This window comes from Pan troglodytes, chromosome 2 (assembly GCF_028858775.2).
Source record: "Pan troglodytes isolate AG18354 chromosome 2, NHGRI_mPanTro3-v2.0_pri, whole genome shotgun sequence".
Classification (NCBI taxonomy): domain Eukaryota; kingdom Metazoa; phylum Chordata; class Mammalia; order Primates; family Hominidae; genus Pan; species Pan troglodytes.
The window spans coordinates 55272972-55292474 of record NC_086015.1 but is presented as its reverse complement, the minus strand read 5'-3'; the positions used below and the strand labels follow the sequence as shown (position 1 = coordinate 55292474).

The following is a 19503-nucleotide window of genomic DNA, read 5'->3' as shown; positions in this document are numbered from 1 at the left end:
AGTTTCAGGGAGGCAGAACCAGACAGCAAAGTGACTTGCACCTTTTGGGCATGAGAGCTTGCTTCCTCTATTAGGTTACACAATATAAGACAACTAGCAGAGGAGCACAAGGCTGATGTCAGAGAAGTCTCCGTGCAAACCCGGATGAGGACATGGAACATAAACCCACTTCCAGTCATCTCTGAGTACCTGACTTCCCTCTTCCCCACTCCTCTTGAAGTTTTGGATCAGCACCATCTTGGTCAGGACCAGGTGATGCTGGCCACCTCTGACAGATTCAACTGGGGAAGGAGAGCGGGGCAGAGGAGTGGAATAGAAGGTGAGAGGTGGAGCCTGTGGAATTTGTTCAAGGTTTAAAGGTGCTCCTAATACTGTGTAGAGACAATGGAGCACTTAACTGTGGCTGAAGCAGCTGCCCTGTCCATTTTTGCTTAAGTTAATAAACCTGTAAGAAAAAGAGATCCTAAAAGTTATTACCATGTTTGTATCACCAAGAAGATCCACCGTGCCCTCTCTTTCCTCCTTGTGGCTACCTGCTAAGGAACTGATACAGCTCAGCAGTGAAAAGTGTGGTGTTGTTTTGGAATGCCTTGTGAAGAGCCACCCTAAAACCCACAATGACACCCCCTACATGCCTCTCACATTGTGAACAAACAATATAACCAAGTAAGAAATAATAAACTTTTTATTTTCACCTTCTTCAATAGAACTTTTCTTAAGGTCATGCTTCTGAAGGTAAAAGGAGATAAGGTTATGAGTGGAAAGATATATTGAATCAAAAGTATTAAGGAAGAAGTTTCCTGGTTCATAGCTTTTGATACTGGAATGAGAAGTATCAGGCCAGGAGCATGCATCCTATGAAGAAGAAGGAAAACAGGATTAGATGGAAATTTACTAATCTGGTGAAGGAGACTTATAAGCTGAAGTCTGACGAAGAGGAGGAAATGACCTGATAAAACCTTAGTGTTGGACGTATTACAGAACAAGTGTGAAATGGTGAGAACAAATATGAAAACACCTCAGAAAAATGCTCCCCCAAAGGGAATTCTTCCTTCTCCCTACCCAAACCTTATCTTTCCCAGAATTCTGTACCTCCATAAATGGCCTTGCCATCAACTCAGCTGATTTAGCAAGACCCCTTGGAAACAGCCACAGTTCTCCCTTATTATCATCTTCTACATCCGATCTAGCATTTGAAAGCCCTTGCTTTAGTCACATCAGTTGACTTTTGGTTCCTTAAAAGCCCAAGCTCTTGGGGATGGGTGCAATGGCTCATGCCTGTAATTCCAGCACTTTGGAAGGTGGAGGTGGGTGGATCACCTGAGGTCAGGAGTCTGAGACCAGCCTGACCAACACGGTGAAACCCCGTCTCTACTAAAAACACAAAAAATTAGCCAGCTGTGGTGGCATAAGCCTATAATCCCAGCTACTTGGGAGGCTGAGACAGGAGAATCGCTTGAACACGGAGGTGGAGGCTGCAGTGAGCCAAGATTGTGCCTCTGCACTCCAGCCTCCACAACAAGAGTGAGACTCCATCTAAAAAAAAAAAAAAACACCAAAAACGAAAACTCAAGCTCTTCGCTGGGTGCGATGGCTCACACCTGTAATCCCAGAACTTTGGGACGCCAAGGCAGCCGGATCACCTGAGGTCAGGAGTTTGAGACCAGCCTGGCCAACATGGTGAAACCCCATCTCCACAAATAATACAAAAATTATCTGGGCATGGTGGCATGCGCCTGTAATCCCAGCTACTCAGGAGACTAAGGCAGGAGAATCACTTAAACCCAGGAGGCAGAGGTTGCACTGAGCAGATATCAGGCCACTGCACTCCAGCCTGGGCAACAGAGTAAGTGAGACTGTGTCTCAAAAAACAAAACAAGGAGGAGGTTCCAAGATGGCTGAATAGGAACAGCTCCAGTCTACAGCTCCCAGCGTGAGCGATGCAGAAGACAGGTGATTTTTGCATTTCCAGCTGAGCCTCCGCTGGTGATAACCAGGCAAACAGGGTCTGGAGTGGACCTCCGGCAAACTCCAACAGACCTGCAGCTGAGGGTCCTGACTGTTAGAAGGAAAACTAACAAACAGAAAGGACATCCACACCAAAAACCCATCTGTATGTCACCATCATCAAAGACCAAAGGTAGGTAAAACCACAAAGATGGGGAGAAACCAAAGCAGAAAAGCTGAAAATTCTAAAAATCAGAGGGCCTCTTCTCCTCCAAAGGAACACAGCTCCTCGCCAGCAACAGAACAAAGATGGATGGAGAATGACTTTGACGAGTTGAGTGAAGAAGGCTTCAGACTATCGGTAATAACAAACTTCTCCGAGCTAAAGGAGGGTGTTCGAACCCATTGCAAAGAAGCTAAAAACCTTGAAAAAAGATTAGACAAATGGCTAACTAGAAAACACAGCATAGAGAAGACCTTAAATGACTTGATGGAGCTGAAAACCATGGCATGAGAACTATGTGATGCATGCACAAGCTTCAGTAGCCGATTCGATCAACTGGAAGAAAGGGTATCAGTGATTGAAGATCAAATGAATGAAATGAAGTGAGAAGTTTAGAGAAAAAAGAGTAAAAAGAAACGAACAAAGCCTCCAAGAAATATGGGACTATGTGAAAAGACCAAACCTACATTTGATTGGTGTACCTGAAAGTGATGGGGAGAATGGAACCAAGTTGGAAAACACTCTTCAGGATATTATCCAGGAGAACTTCCCCAACCTAGCAAGGCAGGCCAACATTCAAATTCAGGAAACACAGAGAACACCATAAAGATACTCCTCGAGAAAAGCAACTCCAAGACACATAACTGTCAGATTCACCAAAGTTGAAATGAAGGAAACACTGTTAGGGGCAGCCAGAGAGAAAGACTGGGTTACCTACAAAGGGAAGCCCATCAGACTAACAGGGGATCTCTCAGTAGAAACTCTACAAGCCAGAAGAGAGTGGAGGCCAATATTCAACATTCTTAAAGAAAAGAATTTTCAAACCAGAATTTCATATCCAGCCAAACTAAGTTTCATAAGTGAAAGAGAAATAAAATCCTTTACAGACAAGCAAATGCTGAGAGATTTTGTCACCACCAGGCCTGCCTTACAAGAGCTCCTGAAGGAAGCACTAAACACAGAAAGGAACAACTGGTACCAGCCACCACAAAAACATGCCAATTGTAAAGACCATCGATGCTAGGAAGAAACTGCATCAATTAACGAGCAAAATAACCAGCTAACATCATAATGACAGGATCAAATTCACATATAACTATATTAACCTTAAATGTAAATGGGCTAAATGCTCCAATTAAAAGACACAAACTGGCAAATTGGATAAAGAGTCAAGACCCATCAGTGTGCTGTATTCAGGAGAACCATCTCACATGCAGAGACACACATAGGCTCAAAATAAAGGGATGGAGGAAGATCTACTAAGCAAATGAAAAACAAAAAAAAGCAGGGGTTGCAATCCTAGTCTCTGATAAAACCGACTTTAAACCAACAAAGATCAAAAGAGATAAAGAAGGCCATTACATAATGGTAAAGGTATCAATTCAATGAGAAGAGCTAACTATCCTAAATATATATGCACCCAATGCAGGAGCACTCAGATTCATAAAGCAAGTCCTTAGAGACCTACAAAGAGACTTAGACTCCCACACAATAATAATGGGAGACTTTAACACCCCACTGTCAACATTAGACAGATCAACGAGACAGAAAGTTAACAAGGATATCCAGGAACTGAACTCAGCTCTGCACCAAGTGGACCTAATAGACATTTATAGAACTTTCCACCCCAAATCAAAAGAATATACATTCTTCTCAGCACGACATTGCACTTATTCCAAAATTGACCACATAGTTGGAAGTAAAGCACTCCTCAGCAAATGTAAAAGAACAGAAATTTTAACAAACTGTCTCTCAGACCACAGTGCAATCAAACTAGAACTCACGACTAAGAAAGTCACTCAAAACTGCTCAACTACATGGAAACTGAACAACCTACTCCTGAATGACTACTGGGTACATAACAAAATGAAGGCAGAAATAAAGATGTTCTTTGAAACCAATGAGAACAAAGATACAACAGAACAGAACCTCTGAGACACATTTAAAGCAGTGTGCAGAGGGAAATTTATAGCACCAAATGCCCACAAGAGAAAACAGGAAAGATCTAAAATTGACACCCGAACATCACAATTAAAAGAACTAGAGAAGCAAGAGCAAACACTTGCTTCTCTAAAAAAGCTAGCAGAAGGCAAGAAATAACTAAGATCAGAGCAGAACTGAAGGAGATAGAGACACAAAAAATCCTTCAAAAAATCAATGAATCCAGGAGCTGGTTTTTTGAAAAGATCAACAAAATTGATGGACCACTAGCAAGACTAATAAAGAAGAAAAGAGAGAAGAATCAAATAGATGCAATAAAAAATGACAAAGGTGATATCGCCATCGATCCCACAGAACTACAGACTACCATCAGAGAATACCAGAAACACCTCTACGCAAATAAACTAGAAAATCTAGAAGAAATGGATAAATTCCTGGACACCCCCCCCCCCAAGACTAAACCAGGAAGAAGTTGAATCCCTGAATAGACCAATAATAGGCTCTGTAAATGAGGTAGTATTTAATAGCCTACCAACCAAAAAAAGTCCAGGACTAGACGTATTCACAGCCGAATTCTACCAGAGGTACAAAGAGGAGCTGGTACCATTCCTTCTGAAACTATTCCAATCAATAGAAAAAGAGGGAATCCTCCCTAACTCGTTTTATGAGACCAGCATCATCCTGATACCAAAGCCTGGCAGAGACACAACAAAAAAAAAGAGAATTTTAGACCAATATCCCTGATGAACATTGATGCGAAAATCCTCAGTAAAATACTAGCAAACTGAATCCAGTAGCACATCAAAAAGCTTATCTGCTAAGATCAAGTGGGCTTCATCCTTTGATGCAAGGCTGGTTCAACATATGCAAACCAATAAACATAATCCATTATATAAACAGAACCAAAGACAAAAAACCACATGATTATCTCAATAGATGCAGAAAAGGCCTTTGACAAAATTCAACAGCCCTTCACGCTAAAAACTCTCAACAAACTAGGTATTGATGGGACGTATCTCAAAATAATACGAGCTACTTATGACAAACCCACAGCCAATATCATACTGAATGGGCAAAACCCAGAAGCATTCCCTTTGAAAACTGGCACAAGACAGGGATGCCCTCTCTCACCACTCCTATTCAACACAGTGTTGAAAGTTCTGGCCAGGGCAGTCAGGCAAGAGAAAGAAATAAAGGGTATTGAATTAGGAAAAGAGGAAGTCAAATTGTCCCTGTTTGCAGACGACATGATTGTATATTTGGAAAACCCCACTGTTTCAGCCCAAAATCTCCTTAAGCTGATAAGCAACTTCAGCAAAGTCTCAGGATACAAAATCAATGTGCAAAAATCACAAGCATTCCTATACACCAATAACAGACAAACAGAGAGCCAAATCAGGAATGAACTCCCATTCACAACTGCTTCAAAGAGAATAAAATACTTAGGAATCCAACTAGCAAGGGATGTGAAGGACCTCTTCAAGGAGAACTACAAACCACTGCTCAACAAAATAAAAGAGGACACAAATAAATGGAAGAACATTCCATGCTCATGGATAGGAAGAATCAATACTGTGAAAATGGCCATACTGCCCAAGGTAATTTATAGATTCAATGCCATCCCCATAAAGCCACCAATGACTTTGTTCACAGAATTGGAAAAAACTACTTTAAAGTTCATATGGAACCAAGAAAGAGCCTGCATTGCCAAGACAATTCTAAGCCAAAAGAACAAAGCTGGAGGCATCATGCTACCTGACTTCAAACTATACTACAAGGCTACAGTAACCAAAACAGCATGGTACTGGTACCAAAACAGAGATACAGACCAATGGAACAGAATAGAGCCCTGAGAAATAATACCACACATCTACAACCATCTGATCTTTGACAAACCTGACAAAAAACAAGAAATGGGGAAAGGATTCCCTATTTAATAAATGGTGCTGGGAAAACTGGCTAGCCATATGTAGAAAGCTGAAACTGGATCCCTTCCTTACACCTTATACAAAAATTAATTCATGATGGATTAAAGACTTAAATGTTAGACCTAAAACCATAAAAACCCTAGAAGAAAACCTAGGCAATACCATTCAGGACATAGGCATGGGCAAGCACTTCATGTCTAAAACACCAAAAGTAATAGCAACAAAAGCCAAAATTGACAAATGGGATCTAATTAAACTAAAGAGCTTCTGCACAGCAAAAGAAGCTATCATCACAGTGAACAGGCAAGCTATAGAATAGGAGAAAATTTTTGCCATCTATCCATCTGACAAAGGGCTAATATCCAAAATCTACAAAGAACTTAAACAAATTTACAAGAAAAAAAACAACCATCAAAAAGTGGGCAAAAGATATGAACAGACACTTCTCAAAAGAAGACATTTATGCAGCCAGCCAACATATGAAAAAAAGCTCATCATCACGGGTCATTAGAGAAATGCAAATCAAAACCACAATGAGATACCATCTCACACTAGTTGGAATGGCGATCATTAAAAAGTCAGGAAACAACAGGTGCTGGAGAGGATGTGGAGAAATAGGAACGCTTTTACACTGTTGGTGGAAGTGTAAATTAGTCCAACCACTGTGGAAAAGACAGTGTGGCGATTCCTCAAGGATCTAGAACTAGAAATACCATTTGCCCAAGCCATCCCATTACTGGGTATATACCCAAAGGATTATAAATCATGCTGCTATAAAGACACATGCACACGTATGTTTACTGCGGCACTATTCACAATAGCAAAGACTTGGAACCAACCCAAATGTCCATCAATGATAGACTGGATTAAGAAAACGTGGCACATATACACCATGGAATACTATGCAGCCATAAAAAGGATGAGTTCATGTCCTTTGTAGGGATATGGATGAAGCTGGAATCCATCATTCTGAGCAAACTATCGCAAGGACAGAAAACCAAACACCACATGTTCTCACTCATAGGTGAGAACTGAACAATGAGAACACTTGGACACAGGGTGGGGAACATTACACACTGGGGCCTGTTGTGGGGTTGGGGGATTGGGGAGGGATAGCATTAGGAGATATACCTAATGTAAATGACGAGTTAATGGGAGCAGCACATCAACATGGCATATATATACATATGTAACAAACCTGCACGTTGTGCACATGTACCCTAGAACTTTAAGTATAATAATAATAATAAAAAAACAAAAACAAAAGCAAAAACAAAACCCAAGCCCTTTCCCATCTAGGCTTTTAAATATTCTGTTTCCTCAGTCTGGAGTGCTCATTCCCTAACTGTTAACACTGACTTCAGCTCAGAGATCACCTCCTCAGAGAAGCTTTCCCAAACCCTTGATCTTAAGTAAACCCTCCTTTCCAGCCAGTCTGTTCCATAATCTTGTTTATTTCCTTCATAGTACTCATCGAGTTTGTTTGTTTGTTTGTTTTCTCTTGAGATGGAGTTTTGCTCTGTCACCCAGGCTGGAGTGCAGCGGCACAATCTTGGTTCACTGCAACCTCCGCCTCCCAGGTTCAAGCAATTCTCGAGCCTCAGCCTCGTGAGTAGTTGGGATTACAGGTGCATGCCACCATGCCCGGTTAATTTATGTATTTTCAGTAGAGATGGGGTTTCATCATGTTGGCCAGGCTGGTCTTGAACTCCTGACCTCAGGTGATCCGCCCACCTTGGCCTCCCCAAGTGCTAGGATTATAGGCGTGAGCTGCCACGGCCAGCCAAGTTTTGTTTTGTTTTGTTTTGTTTTTTAAACTGACTTTGTAAGCCAATGTTGGTGTCAACATTGATTAGAATAAATACATGTATTTATCTGTTTTACATATATTGTATGTGTTTCCCCACTTGAATGAAAGTACTATGAAGCCCTAGCCATTTTTGTTTGGGCCCCTGCTGAATCGCCAGTGGTTAGAACAGTGTCTGAAGCATGGTAGGTATCAAGCAACATTGACTGAATGATTAAACGAATGATTTTTAGGAGAAAACAACTTCTGTGCTGCCTTCTCCGGTATCCTTAAGCAATTATTTTTCAGGCTCATATAGAATCTTTTGCATTTAACTCAACTTTTATCCACTCAAATATTGTGTTAGGCACCTGACAGGTGCTAGGGTTCTGAGAAGAAGAGAACTGAGGCCCTTTCCTCACATGCCTCAGCACCCTGCCCTACACTTGTGTTCGTGCCTCCCCTTAGGATACCGCAGATATGTTCTTCAAGAAGATGGGCTGGTCTTATTCATCGTTGCATCTTAGCCCCTAGGACAGATGCTCAGTAGGCATTTGTATGAAAGAGGACAGAAATGAGCCTTGTAGCCTCAGATTTTTACAGAATGTGCAAAGAAGAGGAAGACTAAATGCAAATCTATGATTTGATTTTGCCCCTTCAGTCTGATAATGCTTGAGAAAACATTCTGTTACCTGTTAAACATGTCGAAAAGGACAAAAACACAGGTCCAGTACTTGTTGCAGGTGATGTGATATTAAAAGAGGACAGAAATAAAGCAAAACTGTTTTTTGTTTGTTTGTTTGTTTGTTTTAACAGCAGAACAGTAGTCATGAAAAGAAGTTACCAGACAGTGGAGTTAACTCAAAATGAGAACAGTCCCCTGTCAATTGGAGCTACCCAGCAATACAAAGGGCTGCCTTGTCAGGGAACCTGTCCAAGCAGGGATGCTGACAATGGTCACGACCATGGAAGACCACAGGTTCTTCCTAAGGCCACAATTTTAAGATTCCCTTCTTCTGAACAAATCCACATACAGTGCATCCACTCAGCTCTTTTTACTTAAAACAGTTCAAAAAATCTATGCTTAGTAACTACCAAAAAAGAGAATACTATTAGAGGATCCTAATTCAATCAACGTTGCCACCAACATTGGCTTAGAAGGAGTTACTATACTTTAGCCAGTGGTAGAAAGGACTGATACTATGGGTAACAATCAGGCAGGGGAGGATGGCCAGGAGCCATGTGCATATCATCTCTCCCTCCTTCTTTAAAATTATCAGGAATAAAAGCTTTCTGGGGCAAAATCAAGGTAAGGAAAGAGAAATTATGTGGATCAAGACAGTCATTCCTGAAAGCAGGCCAGGTGCTGCGATGTCTACATTTGTCCTGCACATTGTATCACTGAGATTACTCACAAATAATTGCATGAGTGGGTCTCTTATGTATGGAGAGGTTAGTACATTACCCGCATAGCTTCTTGAATGTGGTCCTGTCGAATCAGTTCTGCTGAGCAGTCCATATACCACTTCAAACAGCGGATGAGCTCCCTGGGAAAGAGAACAGTTCCAGAAACCCCACTTTAATTCAAAAGTAATGCAGCTTGAAACATCTGTAGCCCTGAATTAGGCAAATAGGAAATAATATTCTGCTGATGAGCTAGAAAGGAGTGATAGATCCATTACAGCTTTGGACTATTCAGGTCACCTGAGAACAAACAACACTCTTTGTCCATAGGAGTTGCCACATTTTAATCAGCAACTAAAATAACTTTTTCCCACTCTCTCTGACATACATTTCTTTTTGATTACAAGAAAGTTCCCACCCAAGTCTGGGGAACATGGCGAAACCTTATCTCTACAAAAAAATAGAAAAATTAGCCAGGCATGGTGGTGCGCGCCTGTAGTCCCAGCTACTCAGGAGGCTGAATCAGGTGGATCAACTGAGCCCAGGAGGTAAAGGCTGCAGTGAGCCATGATTGCGCCACTGCACTCCAGCTTGGGCAACAGAACAATATCTCATCTGAAAAAAAAAAAAAAAAAAGTTTTCCTAAAGACCTGGACTGGATGTGTATTTTTGTTTTGTCTTAAATTGCTAGGTTTTCAGAACATCTGACACCAGCTAGTAAATAGTAGACTCTGAATAAAAGTATGCAGTCCCAGGAGTCCCTGTTCACAACCCCTGCTCTATCTCATCTATCTTATTTCCTTAGGACTCAGTCATCTGAATGGAATGAGATTACTGGGTCAGAAGGTCTGCATATTTATATGGCAACAGAGCACAGAGGTCAGGAGTATACGCCATGGTCACATCTGGGGCCTATCAATATCTAGTTTTGTATCCTTGAATGAGTTATTTAATCCCCTGTGTCACGTTCTTTTCAATGAAAATATGGGGGAAATAGTACATCTCAAAGTTATCACAAATACTAATAGAAAGACGCATATAAAGCACATAGGACAGTCCACTCTCCAAAGTGACATCAAAGTATCAGAGTTTCAGTGACTCCACAGCCTTGCTACCACTGGGTTTTATTTATATTTTCAATAATTATGCTAATTCTGTATAAGAAAATGGTGATTTCTGGCTGGGCATGGTGGCTCACACCTGTAATCTCAGCACTCTAGGAGGCTGAGGTGGGCGGATCACGAGGTCAGGAGTTTGAGACCAGTCTGGCCAACATAGTGAAACCCCATCTCTACTAAAAATACAAAAAAATTAGCTGGGTGTGGTGGTGTGCGCCTGTAATCCCGGCTACTTGGGAAGCTGAGGCAGAAGAATCATGTGAACCCAGGAGGCGGAGGTTGCAGTGAGCCAAGATCAGGCCATTGCACTCCAGCCCAGGCGACAGTGCAAGACTCCGTCTCAAAAAAAAAAAAAAAAAAAAAAAAAAAAAAAAAAAAAAAAAAAAGAAAGAAAGAAAATGGTGATTTCTTATTGCTTTAATGGTCTTATTTATTTTTTTCTTTGAGACAGACACTTGCTCTATCGCTCAGACTGGAGTGCAGTGACGTGACCTCGGCTCATTGTAACCTCCACCTCCAGGGTCCAAGCAATTCTTGTGTCTCAGCCTCCCAAGCAGCCGGGATTACAGGAAGGGGAGGATGCAGCACCATGCATGGCTGATTTTTGTATTTTTAGTAGAGACAGGATTTCACCATGTTGGCCAGGCTGGTCTTGAACTCCTAGCCTCAAGTGATCCACCCGCCTCAGCCTCCCAAAGTGCTGGGATTACAGGCATGAGCCACCATGCCTGGCTTGCTTTAATGGTCTTAGATAACCTGTGTTTCTCATATTTGTTTATTAGTTATATAATCTCTTTTATGGACTGTCTTTTCATATTCTTTGACATTTTTTTGTGGGTGCTATTTTAGCTATTCGAATGTTTCTCATGGAAAACCAAGACATCTTTAGCAGCTTTACCATCATTTCCTAGAAGTAGAAGTATAGCAACTATGTAACAAACTATAGTCTGAAATATCAGCTGAAAGCCCACAGCTAACATCAAACATAATGGTAAAAGACTGAAAGCATTTCCTCTAAGATCAGAAATAAGATAAGAATCCTCACTTTTGACACTTTTATTCAACATAGCACTGGAAATCCTAGCCAGTGAAATTAGGCAAGAAAAAGAAATCAAAGACATTCAAATTGAAAAGGAAGAATAAAATGCTCTGTTTTCAAATGATATAATCTTATATGTAGAAAACCCTAAAGAATCCCCAAAAAAACCTGTTAGAACTAATAAATAAATTCAGTAAAGTTGCAGGACACAAAATCAACACAAAAAATCAAATGCATTTCTATACACTAAAAATGAACATTCTGAAAATGAAATTAAGACAATTCCATTTACAATAGCATCAAAAAGAATAAAATACTTAGGATACATTTAACTAAGGAGACAAAAGTTTTATACATGTTGCTTAAAGAAATAAAAGATAGCAATAAATGGAAATACGTCTTATATTCATGAATTAGAAGGTTTAATATTGTTATTAAAGATGTAAATGCTACTCAAAGTGATCTACAGATTCAATGCAATCCCTAACACAATTCCAATGGCATTTTTTGCAGAAAAAAAAAATCCATCCTAATATGGAATCACAAGTGACCTGGAATAGCCAAAAGCATCTTGAAAAAGAGGAACAAAATTGCAGTCTCATACTTCCTGATTTCAAAACTTACCACAAAGCTACAGCAATCAAAACAATGTTGAATTAGCATAAAGACATATTTATAAAACAATGGGAAAAAATAGGCCAGAAATAAAGCCTCACATATATGGTCAAGGGGCCAGGGTATCACCCTTTTGACAAGAATGCCAAGACCATTCAGTGGGGGAAAAGACAGCTTCAATAAATGGAACTGGGAAATTGGATATCCACATGCAAAAAGAATGAAATCAGACACTTATCTTATACAATATACAAAAATTAACTCAAAGTGGATCAAAGACCTAAATATAAGGGCTAGAATTATAAAACACTTAAAAGAAAAGATAGGTGAAAGCTTCATATTAGGCAATGATTTCTTGAAAATGACACCAAAAGCACAGGCAACAACAAAAAATAAGGTGGACTACATCAAAACTTTAAAAACTTCTGTGTCTCAAAGGACACAATCAACAGAGTGAAAAGGCAACCAAGTGACTGGGAAAAATATTTATAAATCATATAACTGATAAGGGGTTAATATCCAGAATATATAAAGAACTCCTATAACTCAACAATAAAACAAATAACCTCTTTTTAAAAAATGGGTGAAGGACTTGAATAGACATTTCTCAAAGGAAGATAATTAGGGAAACACAAATAAAAAACATAAAGAAATATCACTTTACACCCATTAGGGTGGCCACTATAAAAAAACCCCCAGAAAATAGCCTGGCCCTCGATGGCTCTGGAGGAAAGGTGAGTGAACTATTAAGAAGCAACTTGCTCTTACCAATGGCCTCTGGAACCCTGGCAGAAGGAGAGCCCTCAACCACCACAGATACTTGAGTTGGCAGGGAGAGCTGCTTAGAGAAGTGGTAGGGGTAGCAAACCAGATGATGTGGAGCCCAGGGGGTTTGGTATGGGAGTGTCTGTAGTGGTGCACAGCCAGGGATGGCCATCCCCCTAGGCTCGACTTGCTCCCGTGGGAGACTTCAGTCCTAGGGGAACTGTTGGTCCTGAACTCTGCAGGGCGGTCTTGCCCATCAGATGGGGCTGGTCTATCCTGAGCACCCCTTGGTTGGCTGGCCTCTCCTAGGGCCCAAGTCTGGCCATACCTGCTTGCAGGGCAGCCTCAGGTGACCTGGGGGCCCCATGTCATAGCTTCTACACAGACCATGCTTGATGGGGGAGAGCTCCACTGGGGCGACCCTATGCCACGCACTAGCCTGCATGCCCCCTCCCCATACTGCAGCTTCCCCAGGACCCACTGCAACTCTCCACAATGCTTTACTGGCTTGTGTCTGTACTGGCAGATTTTGCTTTCCTTTTTCCATTAAAAAGTGGGCTAGCATGTAAGAGTGCAGCCTGTCCCCTGCTCCCACCACCATTGCAGATGGAGCCTTGGTGGGCACAGAGCCAGCCAGCCCCATCCTTGTCAGTGCCCCACCCTTGCTCTAACACTGTGCAGAGAATAGCAGATCCTCCCCTATCCTGAGTGACCACTTCTGCTTGCAGGACACAGAGGAGGCACCCAGACCTTCAGTGTCCCAACCCTGAGCCATCACCACATCTACCGTGACTGCGCAAAAGTTGCCAGTAGGGGCAGCAGCTCTGCCCAGCCATGTTGCCTCTGCCACCTTGGTCAATGCCTGCAGGGAGGCAGGTACCCTGACACTGGCATCTGCTAGCACTCTGCCACAGGTGACTCTGCCACAGCTGCTGTACCCACTGCTGCTGGCACATGTGAACAGGGATAGATCCAGCTGTCACTGCACTATGAAACACTTTGGCTTATACCACCCAGCCAAAGTGGAATGGCCAGCAGTCTGGGAGCATCTCGGCCTACCCAGTACAGTGGATTCCTAACCTTAAGGAGCCAGAGAACAAAGCTGGGGCCCAATACCAGTCCCCAAGTTGTGTTAGAGTGCACAGTCCAGGAGTTGAGAGCTGAGCACTGTCCCCTAAAATGTTCCAGAAATGAATCCAGCTGGCTGAATCCATCTTATACCATAATCAAACATTCAAGGTCATCAAACAGGATAAAAGGGAAAAAAAACCCATCCAAAGGACAGCAACCTCGAAGATTGAAGAGTGACAAGCCCACAAAGATGAAAAAGAACCAGCACAAGGACCCTGGCAACTCAAAAAGCCTTCTTTCCTCCAAATGACTGCATCACCTCTCCAGCAAGGGTTCTGAACTGGGCTGAGAGGGCTGAAATGACAGAAATAGAATTCAGAATATGGATAGGAATGATGATCATTGAGCTACAGGAGTACACTGAAAGCTAATCCAAGGAAGCTAAAAATCATGATAAAACAATGCAGGAGCTGACAGACAAAATAGTTAGTATAGAAAAGAATGTAACTGACCTGACAGAGCTGAAAAACACTCTACAGGAATTTCAGAATGCAATTGCAAGTATTAACAGCAGAACAGACCAAGTTCGGGAAAGAATCTCAGAGCTTGAAGACTGGCCTTCTGAAATATGACAGTCAGACAAGAACAGAGAAAAAAGAATGAAAATGAATGAACAAAACCTCCGAGGAATATGGGATTATGTAAAGAGACCAAATCTACAACTCACTGGTGTCCTTAAAATAGACGGGGAGAATGGAACCAACTTAGAAAACATATTTCAGGATATCATCCATGAAGACTTCCCCAACCTAGCTAGAAAGGGCAACATTCAAATTCAGGAAATGCGGAGAACCCCAGTAAAATACTTCACAAGAAGATCATCTCCAAGACACATATTCATCAGATTCTCCAAGGTCAAAATGAAAGAAAAAATGTTAAAGGCATTTAGAGAGAAGGATCAGGTCACCTACAAAGGGAAGCCCATGAGACTAAAAGTGGATCTCTCAGTAGAAACAAGCAAGAAGAGACTGGGGGCCAATATTCAACATTCTTAAAGAAAAGAAATTCCAATAAATAATTGCATATCCAGCCAAACTAAGCTTCATAAGCGAAGGAGAAATAAGATCCTTTTCAGACAACCAAATGCTGAAGGAATTTGTTACCACCAGACCTGCCTTACAAGAGCTCCCGAAGGAGGCACTAAATATGCAAAGGAAAGACCAATACCAGCCATGACAAAAACACACAAGTACACAGACCAGTGACATTATAAAGCAACTACATAAACAAGTCTGCAAAATAACCAGCTAACATCATAACAGGATCAAATCCACACATATCAATACTAACTTTGAATATAAATGGACAAAATTTCCCAATTAAAAGGCATAGAGTGGCAAGCTGGATAAAGAACCAAGACCCATTCGTAAGCTGTCTTCAAAGAGACCCATCTCACATGCAGTGACACAGATAGGCTCAAAATAAAGGGATGGAGAAAAATCTACCCAGCAAATGGAAAACAGAAAAATAGTAGGGGTTGCAATCCTGATTTCAAACAAAACAGATTTCAAACCAACAAAGATTACAAAAGACAAAGAAGGGTATTACATAATGTTGAAGAGTTCAACAAGAAGACCTAACTCTCTTAAGTATATATGCACCCAACACAGGAGCACCTAGATTCATAAAGGAAGTTCTTAGAGACCTTCAAAGAGACTTAAGACTCCTACACAATAATAGAGGGAGACTTCAACACCACACTGACAGTATTAGACAGATCATCAAGACAGAAAATTAACAAAGATATCAGGACCTAACTCAGCACTAGATCAAATGGACCTGATAGACATCTACAGAACACTCCACTCAAAAGCAAGAGAACATACATTTGTCTCATTGCCATATGGCACATAGTCTAAAATTGACCACATAATTGGGACACAAAACACTCCTCAGCAAAATCACTGAAATCATACTCTCTCAGACCACAGAACAATCAAATTAGAAATCAAGACTAAGAAATTCACTCAAAACCATAAAATTACATGGAAATGCAATAACTTGCTCCTGAATAACTTCTGGGTAAATAATGAAATTAAGGCAGAAATCAACAAGTTCTTTGAAACTAATTAGAATAAAGATACAGCATACCAGAATCTCTGGGACACAGGTAAGGCATTGTTAAGAGGGAAATTTATAGCACTGAATGCCTAAATCAAAAAGTTAGGAAGATCTCAATTTAACAGCCTAACATCACAACTAAAAGAACTAGAGAACTAAGAGCAAACCAATTCCTAAACTAGCAGAAGACATGAAATAACCAAAATCAGAATTGAACCAAAGGAGATTGAGACACAAAAAACCATTCAAAAGATCAATGAATCCAGGATGATTTTTTGAAAACAATTAATAGATAGACTGCTAGCTAGACTAATAAAGAAGAAAAAAGAGAATATTCTAATAAATACAATCAGAAATGAAAAGGGGGATATTCCCTTTGACCCCACAGAAATACAAATAACCATCAGAGAATATTATGAACATCTTTATGCATATAAACTAAAAAATCTAGAAGAAATAAATAAATTCATGGACACAAACACTCTCCCAAGAGTGAACCAAGAAGAAATGGAATCCCCAAACAGACCAATAATAAACTGTGAACTTGAGTCAGTAACAGCCTACCAACCAAAAAAAAAAAAAAAAAAAAAAAGCCCAGGACCAGACAGATTCACAGCCAAATTGTACCAAATGCACAAAAAAATGAGGCCAGTGGCTGGGCACAGTGGCTTACACCTGTAATCCCAGCACTTTGGGAGGCCGAGGCAGGTCAGGAGATGGAGACCAGCCTGGCCAACATGGTGAAACCCCATCTCTACTCAAAATACAAAAATTAGCCAGGTGTGGTGGCATATGCCTGTAGTCCCAGCTACTCAGGAGGCTGAGGCAGAAGGATCGCTTGAACCCAGGAGGCGCAGGTTACAGTGAGCCAAGATTGCGCCACTCTACTCCATCCTAGGTGACAGAGTGAGACTTTGTCTCTAAATAAATAAATAAATAAATAAATAAATAAAAAGTAGGCTTTATCTTTGGGGTACAAGATACCATCCTGCACCGGCCAGAATGGCTATGATTAAAACGTCAAAAAATAACAGATGCTGGCAAGGTTGCAGAGAAAAATGAATGCTTATATACTGTTGATGGTAGTGTAAATTAGTTCAACCATTGTGGAAAGCAGTGTGGCAATTTCTCAAAGACGTAAAAACAGAACTACCATTTGACCCAGCAATCCCAATACTGTATATAAACCCAAAGTAATATAAATTGTTCTACCATAAAGACACATGCTTGCATAGGTTCATTGCAGCACTGTTCACAATGGCAAAGACATGGAATCAAGCTAAATGCCTATCAATGGTAGACTGGATAAAGAAAATGTGGTACATATATACCATGGAATACTATGCAGCCATAAAAAAGAATGAGATCATGTCTTTTGCAGAAACATGGATGAAGCTGGAGACCATTATCCTTAGCAAACTAACACAGCAACAGAAAACCAAATACCACATGTTCTCACTTATAAGTGGGAGCTACATGACAAGAATGCATGGACACATAGAGAGGAACAAAACCCACCGAGGCCTATTGGAGGGTAGAGGGTAGGAGGACGGAGAGGATCAGGAAAAATAACTAATGGGTACTAGGCTTAATACCTAGGTGATGAAATAATCTATACAACAAACCTCCATGACACAAATTTACCTATATAACAAACCTGCACATGTACCCCTGAACTTAAAATAAAATTAAAAAACAAACAAAAAAACCCAGCCAGGCGCGGTGGCTCACGCCTGTAATCCCAGCACTTTGGGAGGCCAAGGCAGGTGGATCACGAGGTCAGGAGATCAAGACCATCCTGGCTAACATGGTGAAACCCTGACTCTACTAAAAATACAAAAAATTAGCCAGGTGTGGTGGTGGGCACCTGCAGTCCCAGCTACTTGGGAAGCTGAGGCAGGAGAATGGTGTGAACCCGGGAGGCAGAGCTTGCAGTGAGCCAAGATCGCGCCACTGCACTCCAGCCTGGGTGACAGAGCAAGACTCCATCTCAAAAAAAAAAAAAAGTGGTAAATATATACAATGGAACATTATTCAGTCTTTGAAAGGAATGAAATTCTGACCCACGCTAAAACATGGATGAGCCTTGAAGACATTATGCTGAGTGAAATAAGCTACTCACAAAAGGACAAATACTGTGATTACACTTACATGAGGTACCTAGAGTAGTCAAATTCATAGAGACAGAAAGTAGAATAGAATGGTGGGTGCCAGGGGATAGGGGAGGGGAGAATGGGGAGTTATTTTTAATGATTACAATATTTCAGTTTTGTAACAGGAAAAGAGTTTTGGAGATGGACAGAGTTCTGGTGATGGTTGTACAATGATGTGAATGTACTTAAAGTCACTGAACCCTACACTCAGAAAATGGTTAAGATGGTCAATTTTGTGTTATGTGTATTTTATCACAATTAAAAATATAAAATTTTTTAAAAGTCAGCTGAACTTTTTAAATGCTGGTTGCAGCTAAACTTTTTTAAAGCCTATATTTCTACTCAAACACGAGTCCTAATGATGATACCAAATGGAACTTACTTGTATGCCAGAGCTCCAGCAAAGTGCTTCTGGATATACGTGTCCATCACAGGTCGAAAGTGAAAATACTTGATGTCTCGGAGCAGGTTGATGATGAACACCTGGGAGATATGGAGAGTAAGCCACCAGGGTTCACTGGAGGCCTCAGATCTATCCCCAGCAGGAAACAGAGTCTTCCTTCTCCAAATAATGGCAAATTGTCAGTGCTGTCCTCTAGCATTCCCCATGGGTAGTGAATGTAAGATTTCCATTCTGTGTCTGTATTTCTGTCTTGTCTTTTCTCTAACACCCCAGCCTCCTAATTCAGACCCGGGCTCATCAGTCTCTTCCTGTATTGACTGTGAGCCTCTCCCTTCACAATAATGCTGGGTGGTACAATACAGATCAGGGAAAGGCAAAATAATATGCGTGTAGATGGCATAAACAATAAGGTATTCCCAAAAACGTGGAAAAGAGAGGAAAAAAAGCTTGTCCTCTGAGCCAAATCAGCCTATGAAACTCCGTATCCTTCAGAAATGGGGCTGGTGGACAGGCAAATTAGGAAGAAGAAGAGCCGGAGGGGCAAACTATGCAAGTACTCATTGCAACTCTCACCTCTGCTCCTTATCTATGAGAGTATCTGACTCTTCTTAAATGTATGGCTCTCTGTGGGACTGGATATAATAGGCAAAATGCACTAAACATTCAAATCACTGTCCATTTTCATTAACCAACCTTCTGAGACTCTAGTTCTGAAACAACTGCATAGATTCTGGACCTGCACAGGTCTCTAGAGACCAGCATGGGTAAGTCTCTGCTTTTCATGATGGTTATATCCTACTTCGTAAGTGAAAAAATGAGCCATCTGATTTCTTGTATTACTCTCTGGGTTTCTGACCTCATGGAGGTCACTATTTCACGGGCCAGGCATACTGCAATAGTGATGAGATGGAAGATCCAGAAACTATAAAGTCAAGGTCTAGACTTGATTGTGTTGGATTCTTCAAGTTTGATCTGCCTGGTTGGTTGCT

At 41.1% G+C, this 19503-nt stretch overlaps 1 protein-coding gene across 12 annotated transcripts in view; it reads right to left on the bottom strand.

Annotated features, from left to right (window-relative positions):
* DOCK3 (dedicator of cytokinesis 3) overlaps window positions 1–19503 on the bottom strand; it is a 711354-nt gene that overhangs the window by 125228 nt on the left and 566623 nt on the right. For all 12 annotated transcript variants that reach the window (XM_016941175.4, XM_016941180.3, XM_054681895.2 and 9 more), the window contains exons 21-22: window positions 18494–18594; window positions 9291–9372 (exon numbers count right to left, since the gene is read on the bottom strand). In XM_016941175.4, the coding sequence (XP_016796664.1) occupies window positions 9291–9372; window positions 18494–18594 (183 nt within the window). The remainder of the gene's footprint in view (window positions 1–9290; window positions 9373–18493; window positions 18595–19503) is intronic.